The 12,367-nt window shown below is 38.6% G+C and overlaps 1 protein-coding gene across 1 annotated transcript in view; it reads right to left on the bottom strand.

The window, feature by feature from the left end:
• The window catches only part of TERB2 (telomere repeat binding bouquet formation protein 2), a 29,460-nt gene that overhangs the window by 10,956 nt on the left and 6,137 nt on the right, over window positions 1–12,367 (bottom strand). Inside the window, exon 5 of the mRNA XM_004709402.1 lies at window positions 8,858–8,943. Coding sequence (XP_004709459.1) covers window positions 8,858–8,943 — 86 coding nt within the window. The remainder of the gene's footprint in view (window positions 1–8,857; window positions 8,944–12,367) is intronic.

Here is a 12,367-nt window from a genome sequence, read left to right as displayed (position 1 = left end):
GTTTGTTATCCCCTCTTCCCTTCTCCCCTCCTCCCCCTCTCCCATGTCCCCCCGGAACTGTCAGCCCCGTTGTTTTCTCCTCCAGATTGTTCATCCAGCCTGTCCTATCCAGACAGGACTATTTTCTTTTCTTTTTTTTTTTTAAATTTTATTTTATGTCATTCGTTTTATTCTTGACCACTTGCCACTATCTTCTTAAATAGTCCCATATAGTCTCATAAATAGTCTCATTCTTCATCCATGAAGAATGAATCTGGCTCTATTCCTGGAGTCATCTGATGCTCAGATAAATATGACAGAAAAGTTTGGATACATTGAATGGAAAAAAAGAAAGTTATATTGTCATTTTGTATTTTATCAGAAATCTTGAAAAAGAAGGATGTGGAGCAAGAACTATTGAATATTCTGTTTTCTGACTGTAACAAATAATAATGTTGACTATATCTCGATGACATATAACCAATAACTGATAATATATTATAATTCAAATGCATACAAATTAAAAATTTTAATAATGAAAAGTTGGGAATCCTGCTGAAACTTATTATTTTTCTGAAAAGTATAAAATTACACTGAATGATAGTAAAGGCTTTATTTTCAATGTTTTAACAATTAGAATTCTTTTAAACTCAGGAGAAACTATAGCGCAATTAGAATGGAATCCTTTAAATAAAGCAAATTAATATTCCTTAAATGTCAGGGACTAAAACACAGATACTAATAATAATAATAATTTATCCTGACTCTAAGAATTCTGGCCAAGAGATAAGAGATGAAGGTGGGGGTGGGGGTGGAGGTGGAGGAAGAGGCACTTAGTGAAAGGGAAGCAGGAAGGATTCCATTATTTAAACATGGTACATTTATTCACCCTGAGAAAACAAGAACCAATTGAAATATTCTTAGAATTCTAAAGAATTCCAAGTGGGTACATAGAAAACAAATATTCCTCAAGTAAACAGTTTTCATGTACGCCAGCTATAACTAGTAACAACCAAAATGGAAAAAGTGATCCAACTTGTAATCACAATAAAAAACATCAATATCTGGAAATACTATAATAAGAAACCTGTGATTCTACAAGGGTAAGTCATAAAGTATTGTTATTAGGTTCCAGTTCATACATGTACAGGTTTAGTCTAAAAAATACAACGTGTTTCAAAATGGCTCTGTAATCAGTACATGACTGCAGACAAGCTCTGTCAGAAACACACTTATCTCGGTCTTGTTAAGGTACCTTAAAAAAAAAAGTTCAAACAGGCTTCCAAAATGGTCTGCTGGGCCAACCAAAACAGACAGACAAATCAACTGCCACAGAGTCAATTCTGATGCAGTGATCTTACATAGGGTTTCCAAGCTGTACATCTTTACAGGAGCAAATAGTCTCATCTTTCTCCCACAGAGTGGCTGGTGGTTTTGAACAGCCTGCCTGTGGTTATCAGTTCAAAACTTATCCAACAGTGCCACCAAGGGTCCATCAGCTGAAGCAGTACAGTTAGAGCAGAGGTTCACTCAGTATCGCACTGTCAATTCCCACTCAGACACAGTGGCTAGGACAAGGGTAGAACTGCCCCTGTGGGTTCCCAGGACTGTATTCTTTTACAGGAGTAGGAAACCTCATCTTTCTCCCTCAGAGCTAGGTGGTAATTTCAAACTGCTGACCTTGCAGTTAGCATCCAAAGCATAATCACTTTGCCACCAGGGCTCTTTCAGAATGCTATGGTGCTATCTTTTTATACATTTTGACAAATTGTCCTATGTCCATGGACATAGGGTGCTCACGGGAGCCTATTATGAAGAAGTTTGAAGAAAACTGAAAACTACATTGGTGGAAAAAAAAGTTAGGCAATTTGTGCTCAAGAAACTTTCTCCCCCACATGATAAGGTTCAAAGGTAGCAAGGTCTGTCCTATAGGAATTGTTGTGAAACCCTATCCCACTCACCCTACAGCCCTGCTCTTGCCCCTTCAGACTTCTTTTTACATACAAAGAGCCTTAAAAAGGAACACAAGAAGGATGTACCAAAATCTTTGTGGGAAGGGTTAGAGAGATGGAAATATCATCTTTAGAAGTGTAGAGACGTAGATGGAGAAGATATCGAGAAACAATATTCACATATTGATATTTTAAAAATAAAGGTTTCTATGATTTTATAGAATTATTTTTTACTTATTCTTGCAATAAAGATTAGAGCAGAAACACATGACACAGAAAAACAATAGAAGGAATCAGCAAGACAAGAAGTTGGGGGCTTTGTGCCAAAACTATAAAAAATATAAACATACATACTATTTGACCTACTGATTCCCCTTTAAGGAATTACCCTACAAGATACACACATGCGAAATTATGATTACAAGATTACTCTCAAGTTTAATAGCAAAATAGAAATGCATTTAAATTATACTTATTAAATAAGTTTTAAGAAATCAAAACAATAGAACACTATAGTACAAAATTTCGAAAGCTGTGTATGCAGTGATATAGAATGCTGTTTAGGTGAATTATTAAAATAAGGCAAAGTGCAGAAAAGGGTTTATGATTTTTTTACTACTTGTGAAAAAAAGAAGAGAAAATATATTTATATGAATATGCTAGTACATAGACGGGTTCAAAGTTAACTCTACTACTTGAGTATTTAGCTCTCTGAACCTGTTTCCTCTGTTGTAAAATAAGGAGAATAATATTATCTATTTCAAAAAGTTGTGCAAATCAAATGAAATACTGGATGTGAACTGTTTGCCTCATAAGCATGTGTTTTTTGGCAAGTGGCCAATAACTAATTCGTCACTGAACACGCAAGTATTCAATATCACTAAGCACTATCACCAGTAGTATGCCAACAAGATAAATTATCGGTGGGTAGGGCCAAATTTTACTTTATTATCTATGTTCACACAGCACTCTCTGATGGTTCCATAAAGAAAAGCGTTCTAGGTAGACACCGTTCATCACATCTTTTGCCCCGTTCTGTTTGTTTGTTCCATAAGATCATTTTATTGGGGGCTCTTACAGCTCTTATAACAATCCATACATCAATTGTATCGAGCACATTTGTACATATGTTGTCATCAGTTTTCTAAACATTTACTTTCTATTTGAGCCTTCTTTTGTTGTTGGTTCTAGCTGAAATATACTTCCCCTAGAATTATTATACTTATCATCTTTTAGTATATTGAAGAAATTAGCCTCTGTCATATATTTCTGTTTATATTTTTCTTTTGATTTGGCTTATGGTTGTTTGTTTTTGCCACACACAAATTTAAAAATACAAGTTATTTTTGGTGGTCATGTTTATCAATATTTTCCTTTATGACTTGTTTTTTTCAATAGATGACTTTAACCCTTAAGAAAATTTGTCGACGTAAGATATGATAAAATAATAATAATTTATAAATTATCAAGGGTTCAGGGGAAGGGGGGGCGGGGAGGGAGGGGGAAAAATGAGGAGCCGACACCAAGGGCTTAAATGGAAGGCAGGTGTTGTGAGAATGATGAAGTCAATATATGTACTAATGTGCTGGACACAAATGATGTACATACGGATTGTGATGAGTTGTATGAGCCCCTAATAAAATGATTTTTAAAAAAGAAGAAAATTTGTGCCCCCCCAAAAGAAAATGTGTGCCCCTTTTCATCTTCCATTTAACTATCTACCCTGGCAAATTAAAGGACAAAACCAGTCATTTGGTGTGTTCTACATTAGGCTACTTGGGTTGTAAAGACAGATTTAAGTTACCTGAGGAAGCTACCTCAGTCTACGGCTGAAGAGCATAAGAGAGCATTAAGCACAGCAGCGCTCTCTCACTTTCTTCAGGGGCTACCTGGCCTTTGCTTTTCTGTTACACACATTTTCCCTTCTCCTCTGTCCAGCAGCTTCATTTCCTCAGTGTTGTTCCCGATGTAGCTTGCATGTGACTTTGACTGTCTCTAAAGCTAATCCTATCACTAATTAAAAACTCTTTCCACATTTCTTCATATAAATTTCAAGAGAATTAGCTCAACTCATGTTCACCCAAGCTATAGTGTGCTGGCCTGTTGATTGGAGAAGTTATCCCCAGGGAAGGCACGGCAGGTGTCAACTACTTTTCCTACTGATTGAAGGATCCAAGGAGGAGGTAGTGACTTTTAAGAGAGGTTATGGGTGGACTTAATACATGGCATTATTTATTCTTAAAATTATAACTTCAAATTCAACATGCTCAAAATAGAATTCACTATGTTCTCTTACAAATTCACACCCCTTTCAGTTTCCCTACCTCAGTCAATAATAGCACCACTATCTACTTGATCTTCTAGAGTAGATGAATATTGGGAGTTATCCTAGGCATCTCTTTCTCTTTCTCCCTAAACTGCACATCAACCACTTACTGTCGTCAATTAAACCAATAATTCATTGCCTTGAGCAGATTCCAACTCATGTTGTTGTGTTTGACCCTATAGGACAGAGAAGTTAAATATTTACAGGAGCAAACAGCTTTCTCCTGTGGAGCAGTAGGTGGGTTTGAACTTCTGACCCCATGGTTAGCAGTACAAAGCATAACCCAATACTCCACTAGGGCTTCTTACACCTCCTACCAAAAAAAAAAAAGCCCTCACAGTCATCAACTCAATTCTGACTCATACTGACACTATAGGGCAGGGTTAAAACTCCTTTGGTGGGTTTCTGAGAGTGTTACTCTTTACAGGAGTGGAAAGTCTTGCTTTCTTTTCCTTCCTCCCTCAAAGCAGCTGGTGGTTTTGAACTGTTGACCTGGGAGTTAGCAACCCAATGCATAATCCACTACACCAAACTGTCAAACCTAATTTATTTGCTCAAATCTTAGTTCAGGCTACCATTAACTCTACTAAGTAATCTTACTATTTCTAGTCTCGTCTCACTTTAAGAACATCTTCTAAATGATTGCATTCAACTTCTTATGATTCTATGTTTAATAAGATGTGCTTTTAATTTAATGTACTTTTCCTTGCACATGTTTTCTGCTTTACCTATAATATCCATCCCCAGCTCCCCAGGTGTCCACTTGGTAGATGTCTCTGAATTTTCAAAACCCAACTCGGGCAATCCTACAGAACTGGGTAGAATTGCCTGGGTGGGTTACCAAGACTGTAGCCCTGTATGGGAATAGAAAGCCTTGTCTTTATACAGGTATAAAGAGAACTAAGTATCTCTCAAAATCAGTAATCCATCTCTGAAAAAGCACATGTTCCACACAAAAAATGCTCACAAGGAGTCTATATCCCATATTACAAAGGGAAAAAAGGGTGTTATACACTAACCTCAAGTCCAAACCAATTTCCTAAAACACAATGTAAACACAGCAAATCACATATATATGTAACACTCATTTTTTATCTTATTTTTTAATAAATCATTTTATTGGGGGCTCTTACAGCTCATATTGCAACCCATCCATCCACTGTATCAAGCACATTTGTACATATGTTGCCATCATCATTTTCAAAACATTTTCTTTCTACTTGAGCCCTTTGTATTGGTCTTCTTTTTTCCCTCCCTCCCCCATCTTCATGAGCCCTTGATAAATTATAAACTATTATTATTTTCATGTCTTACACTGTCCGCTGTTTCCCTTCACCCAAGTTTCTGTTGTTTGTCCCCCAGGGAGGGGGGTGTTATGTTGTGTTGATCACTGTGATTGGTTCCCCCTTTCTCCCCCTCCTCCCCCCATCTTCCCTCTATACTCAAGGCATCCCTACTCCCATTATTGTTCCTGAGGTGTTTATCCATTCTAGATTCTTTGTGTCCAGAGCTCCTATCTGTACCAGTGTACAGATAGGTCTAGCCGGGTTTGTAAGGTAGAACTGGGGTCATGGTAGTGGGGGTGGTGGTGCAAGCATTAAAGAACTAGAGGAATGTTGTGTGTTTCATCGGTGCTATGCTGTACCCTGGCTGGCTTGTGACCCTTCCTTGTGACCCTTCTGTTAGAGGATGTCCAACTGTCTAAAGATGGGCTTTGGGTCTCCACTCCAACCCCCCTCATTCACACCAATATGATTGTTTGTTTTGGGTCTTCTGATGCCTGATATCTGATCCTGGCGACACCTCGTGATCACTGGTGTGCTTCTTCCCTGTGGGCTTTGTTGCTTCCCTGCTAGATGGCTGGTTGTTTACCTTCAAGCTTTTAAGACCCCAGAAGCTATGTCTTCTAATAGCTGGGCACCATCAGCTCTCTTCACCACTCTGCTTATGCACCCATTTTGACTTCAGCGATTGTGTTGGGAAGGTAAGTGACACTCATTTTATTATATAAAATGCTTAAGGCATGTCTTTCCAATCACCAGTTAATATAGTTGTTAGAAGTTATGCGCACTAATGCTGCCTCCATTAGTACCAGCAATATCAATATTTCCCTTATTGGCATTAAAAATGTTTTCCAAAACTTGTGCATGGGATCTTGATGTTTTATCAACTACAGCTGGAAGCAAACTCCACCTTTTCCTCACATGTCACTTTGTTAAATAGCATATTGAGTTTGGAGGACAGAAATATAAATCTTCCTAAGTAAGTATTGGACAAGAAAGGTTACATTGGGAAATATGTGTAAAACATGGCATGATGGTGGCATCTGCCTCCTCTGTAACTTCAAACGTGGGGAAGATGAGGACCGAGAGCATCAGAATCAGCTACCCAAGGTTGATTCCTTTAAGGTGGAGCTCAAACAGGCCTCCATCCTCCACATTTTTACTAATTCTGACCCCAACCATCCCTCTCTACTACTCTGCTGGGCTTGACAATTTGTTGCAATGGTCATTCAGGAACTCACAAACCACACCCACAATTCAGGGTTTGTTGGGAAGTAACAGGTTCCAAAGGAGCCCTGATGGCACAGTGGGTTGAGCATTGAGCTGCTAATCACAAGGTTAGCAATTGAAACCCACCAGCCACTCTGCAGGATAAACAGGAGGCAGTCTCCTCGCTTAACAATGAACAGTGTCACAAACTCTGAGTAGTTCTACTCTTACAGGGTCAACATGAGTCTGAATGGACTATGGAAATGGGTTTGGTTTGGACTGCTCAAAATACAGTGCTTCAGTCACAAGAGGCTCCCTTCAGTCATGTCTACAGGCACACTTCTCTCCCCTTGGCTTGGCCCTTTTCTTGCTTGGACAAGTGTTACAAAGCTCTTTTAACTCTGCTACCCTGTTTCCCCCAAAATAAGACAGTGTCTTATATTAATTTTTGCTCCCAAAGATGCGCTAGGTCTTATTTTCAGGGATGTCTTATTTTTCCATGAAGAAGAATATGGTACACATTTATTGCTTATTGTTTTATTAAAAGAGACCTCACGCTACGCTGTGGCCAACAGTGAGCTGCCCGGTGGTGTCCGCAGCTACAGTCCAGAGTTATGGTAGCTTCGGAGGGCCTTATTTTGGAGGAGGTCTTATTTTCGGGGGATGCCTTATATTTCATCAAGAGGCAAAACTATAAGTAGGTCTTATTTTCGGGGGATGTCTTACTTTCGGGGAAACAGGGTAATAGGTGCTCAGAGGCACTACCAGCAAGCTTCCTGCCCAAAGACACTAAGTGTTCTTGTTCCATGGGCAGGGAAGCCCACTGCTCAGTCTTCTCCTCTTGGTTCTGCTGCCTCTGCTTCTAGCTGTCTTCAGTGTTACAAGTGTCTCCTAGATTGAGTAGGTTCAGCAGAGGGTCCAAAGGAGGCTCTCCACTGGCTTTTCTTTCTTGATGATGGTGAAGACCTTTCTTCTACCTCTGGGATGGATCATTTAAGCCTCAAAGGGCAAAACTGACCAACTCCTATGCTAGTGTTCTATATGCCTTATTTGTCTAGTCCAATGAGGGTGTCATTCACGTTATTTACATGACCAGCATGCTATCCGATTCCCTCAGTGGGCCACAAGCACTTCATATTAGCATAATTCTATCCAGTTGCTTGGTGTGAGGGAAAAAGACTATGGCTAGAAGAACCATAAGTAATTCATTGATCCACAAGGTGTTTTATAAAGTTTGGATATTAAAAGTGACAAGTTCTGTCAGGAAAACATTCAGACTTTTCCTCTATGTTCTTTCTGTATTGTATACAAATAGCCTATCCTATTACAATGTACATTTTTGCAGCATGTATTTGTTCACATACAATTTGTAAATGATGTCAGCACCACATGAACATGATGATGGTTCATATATGATTTTTCCTAGCATACTACTCGGAGGATCAAGAATTAACAACTAAAGTCCATTATCATGCCTGAATGTGACAAGGTACTGTGGCGGAATACAAGTAGAATCTCTATTTGATGCTCAGTCATGCATGCTCAGCCTCGGCCTTCAGTTTCAGTTTGGCCACTGTCCCACCTTGGAATTACTTATGTGCCTCATTGTCACTGCTATGCAGACTCTTAATTCTGAAACCTCAGGCTTTTCTGATAGCCAGTTACAACTAGCTAGTTCTTCTACTCCTGCTATTAGCAATTTAACACATCTTAAAAAAAATGTATTAGTATTATCACAGTTTTTACTGTTGTTTTCAGTGTTCAGTTTACACAAACCAACCAACCATGTAAAGACTTAGCGTAGACTTCTTATCAACCCTATTTCCCCCATAAGTCCTTTCATGTTTTTAGGGAGCTTTCTGAACAGCACAACATTTTTCAGTAATTCAGATTGTTTTGTAGAGAAACAATTCTTTTTTTTAATTCTTCATCATGCTGCATTGTGTTTATATGCCTACTTTCTCCAATAGTGAACAGCTCCTTAAAAAGAACACCAACGCCTTGTTACTTTCAGTGTCAAAAGTTCTTGACACGATGCCAGACATGCAGTCAATTATTAAAGGCTGTTTTTACTTGAATGGAACAGCAATGAAGTATGTTATTAATACCTTTTGGATAATTCTTTGTTGTGCTTTCTTACTACGTCACTGTTTTCTTTAAGTGTCTCGTTTTCACTGGATGTTTCTTCATTATGCTGTGGATGACAAAAGAAATCACATTTAAAAATCAGTCCACCAATGATCTGATCAACAATGGTAAAACAATAATATGTTATATACTCAAGTTTATTCTACTCACTTTTGTGGAGGGAAAATCTTACAAAATTTTATATGCACATAATTTATACACAATACTATGTTCTTTAGGAGTACATGAGGAACAAAGATCAGAATTTTAAAAATATCAGCTATGGTTGTATTGAATAAGTAAAGTTTTAATTTTATTCTCTTTTCCAGTTTGTGGAATTTTCCCTAAAATAGGAAAACTTTTTCTTAGTCCTTAAAAAACAATGAGAAACAAGTTTTAGTAATTTAAACTTTAAAAAATTTCTTAAGTAATTTTATATTTCCCAAGAGCTACAAATAAAAATGAAGCAAGCTGTACAAATGATATTTTCCCCTTCAGAATTAAAGTAGAGGTGCAGGGCAGTGAATTACTATCCAAACCATAGCCTTTTGTCATTCCCACCAAGTGATGTGGTAGGACTATGTAAATATGAGGTTTTTGTGGCCCACCATGGAGACTGGATAGCTTACTAATAAATGCATGTAAGGGACATAGCATCTTTGTTTGATCTTCAAGGATTTCTTTGTGTGTGTGTGATTTCAATTTTCCTAGATTCATACTTCATATATATTCCGCATTCTGGTTTCTTCCCCTTTTGAATCATGCCCCACCAGCAAATGGGGGTCCTTACAAAAATGGGGTGGAAGCATTGTCTGAATTCCTTTGACTTCACAAGGGAGAAGGAGGAGAATCACCAGCCATAGGTCAGATCTCCACCCTCCATCCTCTTTACCCTATTCTGATACCAGCCAGCCCTCCCAGAGCGTCCTTCCCTGCTCAGTTTGTTTATCTATTGCAATGGGCACGCCGAACTCAAAGTCAATGCAACACTCACACTATGGGGTTTATTAGGGAAGCTAGCAAGTTATAGTCATGTACCAAAAAGCACTAGTCAGCATTCCACCATTTCAGGAGGCAGCATATGAGCCAGAACCAATGGTGCTGAAGGAAAAAGTTCAAGCTGCACTGAAAGCATTAGCCAAAAACAAGGTTCTAGGAATTGAATTGATGGACTACCAATTGAAATGTTTCAATAAGTTGATGAAGCACTGGAAACACTCATCTATATCATGGAATTTGGAAGACAGCTACTTGGCCGACTGACTGGAAGAGATCCATTTTTGTACCTATTCCAAAGAAAAGTAATCCAACAGAATCCTCAAATTATAGAATAATATCCTTGATATCACATTCAAGTAAAATTTTGCTAAATTATAGAGTAATATCTTTGATATCACATTCAAGTAAAATTTTGCTAAAGATCATCTAACAACAGTTGTAGTAGTACATTGACAGGGAGTTGCCCCAGAAGTTCAAGTCAGATTCAGAAGAGGATGCGGACCAAGAGCTATCATTGCTTATGTCAGCTGGATCTTGGTTGAAAGCAGAGACTACCAGAAAGATGCTTACTTGCGTATTATTGACTGTGCAAGGCAACGGACTGTGTGGATCATAACAAACTATAGATAACCTTGAGAAGCATGGGCATTCCAGAACAGTTCACTGTGCTCATGCAGAACTTGCAATGAATCAGAGGCAGTTGTGGGAACTAAAGAAAATACCGCATAGTTTACAATCAGGAAAGGTATGTGTCAGGGTCGTATCCTCTCACCATACTTATTCAATCTGAATGCTGAGCAAATAATCAGAGAAGCTGGCATATACGAGGAAGAATGTGGCATTAGGATTAGAGGAAGGCTTATTAACAACCTTCGGGATGCAGATGATACAACCTTATTTGCTGAAAGTGCAAAGAACTTGAAGCATTTGCTGATGAAGATCAAGGACTGCAATCTTCAGTAGGGATTACAACTCAATGTTAAGAAGACCAAAACCTCACATCTGGACTAATAGGTAACATCGTGATAAATGGAGAAAAGCTCAAAGTTGCTAAGGATTTTGTCTTGCTTGGATCCACAATCAGTGCTCCTGGAAGAAGCAGTCATGAGAACAAAAGACAAGTTGCATTAGATAAATCTGCTGCACGGACCTCTTTAGAGTATTACAAAACAAGGATGTTACTTTGAGGACTAAGGTGCACCTGACCCAAGCCATGGTATTTTCCATTGCCTCATATGCGTGTGGAAGTTGGACACTGATTACAGAAGATCAAAGAAGAATTGATGTATTTGAATTGTGGTGCTGGAGAAGAATATTGAAAGTATCATCAACTTCGACAAGGACGAACAGATGTCTTAGAAGAAGTACAGCCAGAGTGCTCCTTAGAGGCAAGGATGACAAGACTTCGTTTTACATACTTTGGACACGTTGTCCGGAGAAACCAGCCTCTGGAGAAGGACATCTTCTTTGATAAAATGGAGGGGCAGCAAAAAAGAAGAAGAGATAGACTGACACAGTGGCTGCCAACAGTGGGCTTAAGCATAGGAAGCATTGTGAGGCTGGTGCGGGACCAGGCAGTGTTTCGTTCTATTGTGCACAGGGTCCCTGTAGGTCAGAACTGACTCCATGGCACCTAACGAGCTCCAGTAAGGTAGTATCAGAGGACTAGCTCTGCTGGATCTGTGGCCTTTGACTTAGTAACCTCTTGGCCTTTGCCCTGCTGTGGCAAGTGTTAGAGATCTCGTTTAGCACTAAAAAAATGCCCAAAGGACACCCTAATCTGTGAGTCAGTCTCCTGCCCATCACGCTGTCTCTGGTTTTGATGATGCCACTGCTGCCCCTGCCACGGCACTTTGCTCATGGCTCTTCTTTTTAAAAAAATCATTTTATTTATGACTCTTCTTTCTAGACAGTTGTGAGAATCTCTAGTTCCTGCTTCTGAGATGACTCACTTTATACCCAGCAGAATGGGTCATCAAGTATAAATAGTCTTGTCACTTTGTATACCACTCTCTCACATTTTATTTTTTCTGAACCATTTGAAAATAACTTGCAGACACCATGTCACTCCACTTCTTAATATTTAGTAAGCAGCTCATAAAAATAAATTATTCTACTTTTACAATACCACTATCACCCTAGACAATTAACAGTAATTCTGTTACCAAATGTAGTCCATATTTAAAATTTTTGAAATTGTCCTTAAAATGTGTTTTATAGCACTTAAATTTTTTTAAATCTAGAATCTGTGTATGCCACTTAGTCTATAACAGTTCCCTGTCTTTTGTTTTCCATAATATTGACTAACAGCCCAGGACAGTTAGTTGTCTTATACTAAAGGGATGCCTTTAAAATCCTTGCTTGGGCTCACTTATGCTAACATCTCAAAATTGAACATTTTAAAGATTACACTGCTTTGTGATATTTTTGAAAATTAGGGCTCTAGGCCCAGAACAAGAAAATCACATAATGTGAATGAGGGGGAGTGCAGA

Source organism: Echinops telfairi, unplaced genomic scaffold, assembly GCF_000313985.2.
Source record: "Echinops telfairi isolate 266 unplaced genomic scaffold, ASM31398v2 ScPeMD7_8;HRSCAF=38, whole genome shotgun sequence".
NCBI classification, from domain to species: domain Eukaryota; kingdom Metazoa; phylum Chordata; class Mammalia; order Afrosoricida; family Tenrecidae; genus Echinops; species Echinops telfairi.
Note: the sequence above shows the minus strand (reverse complement) of the source record. Positions and strands in the feature narration are given on the sequence as shown.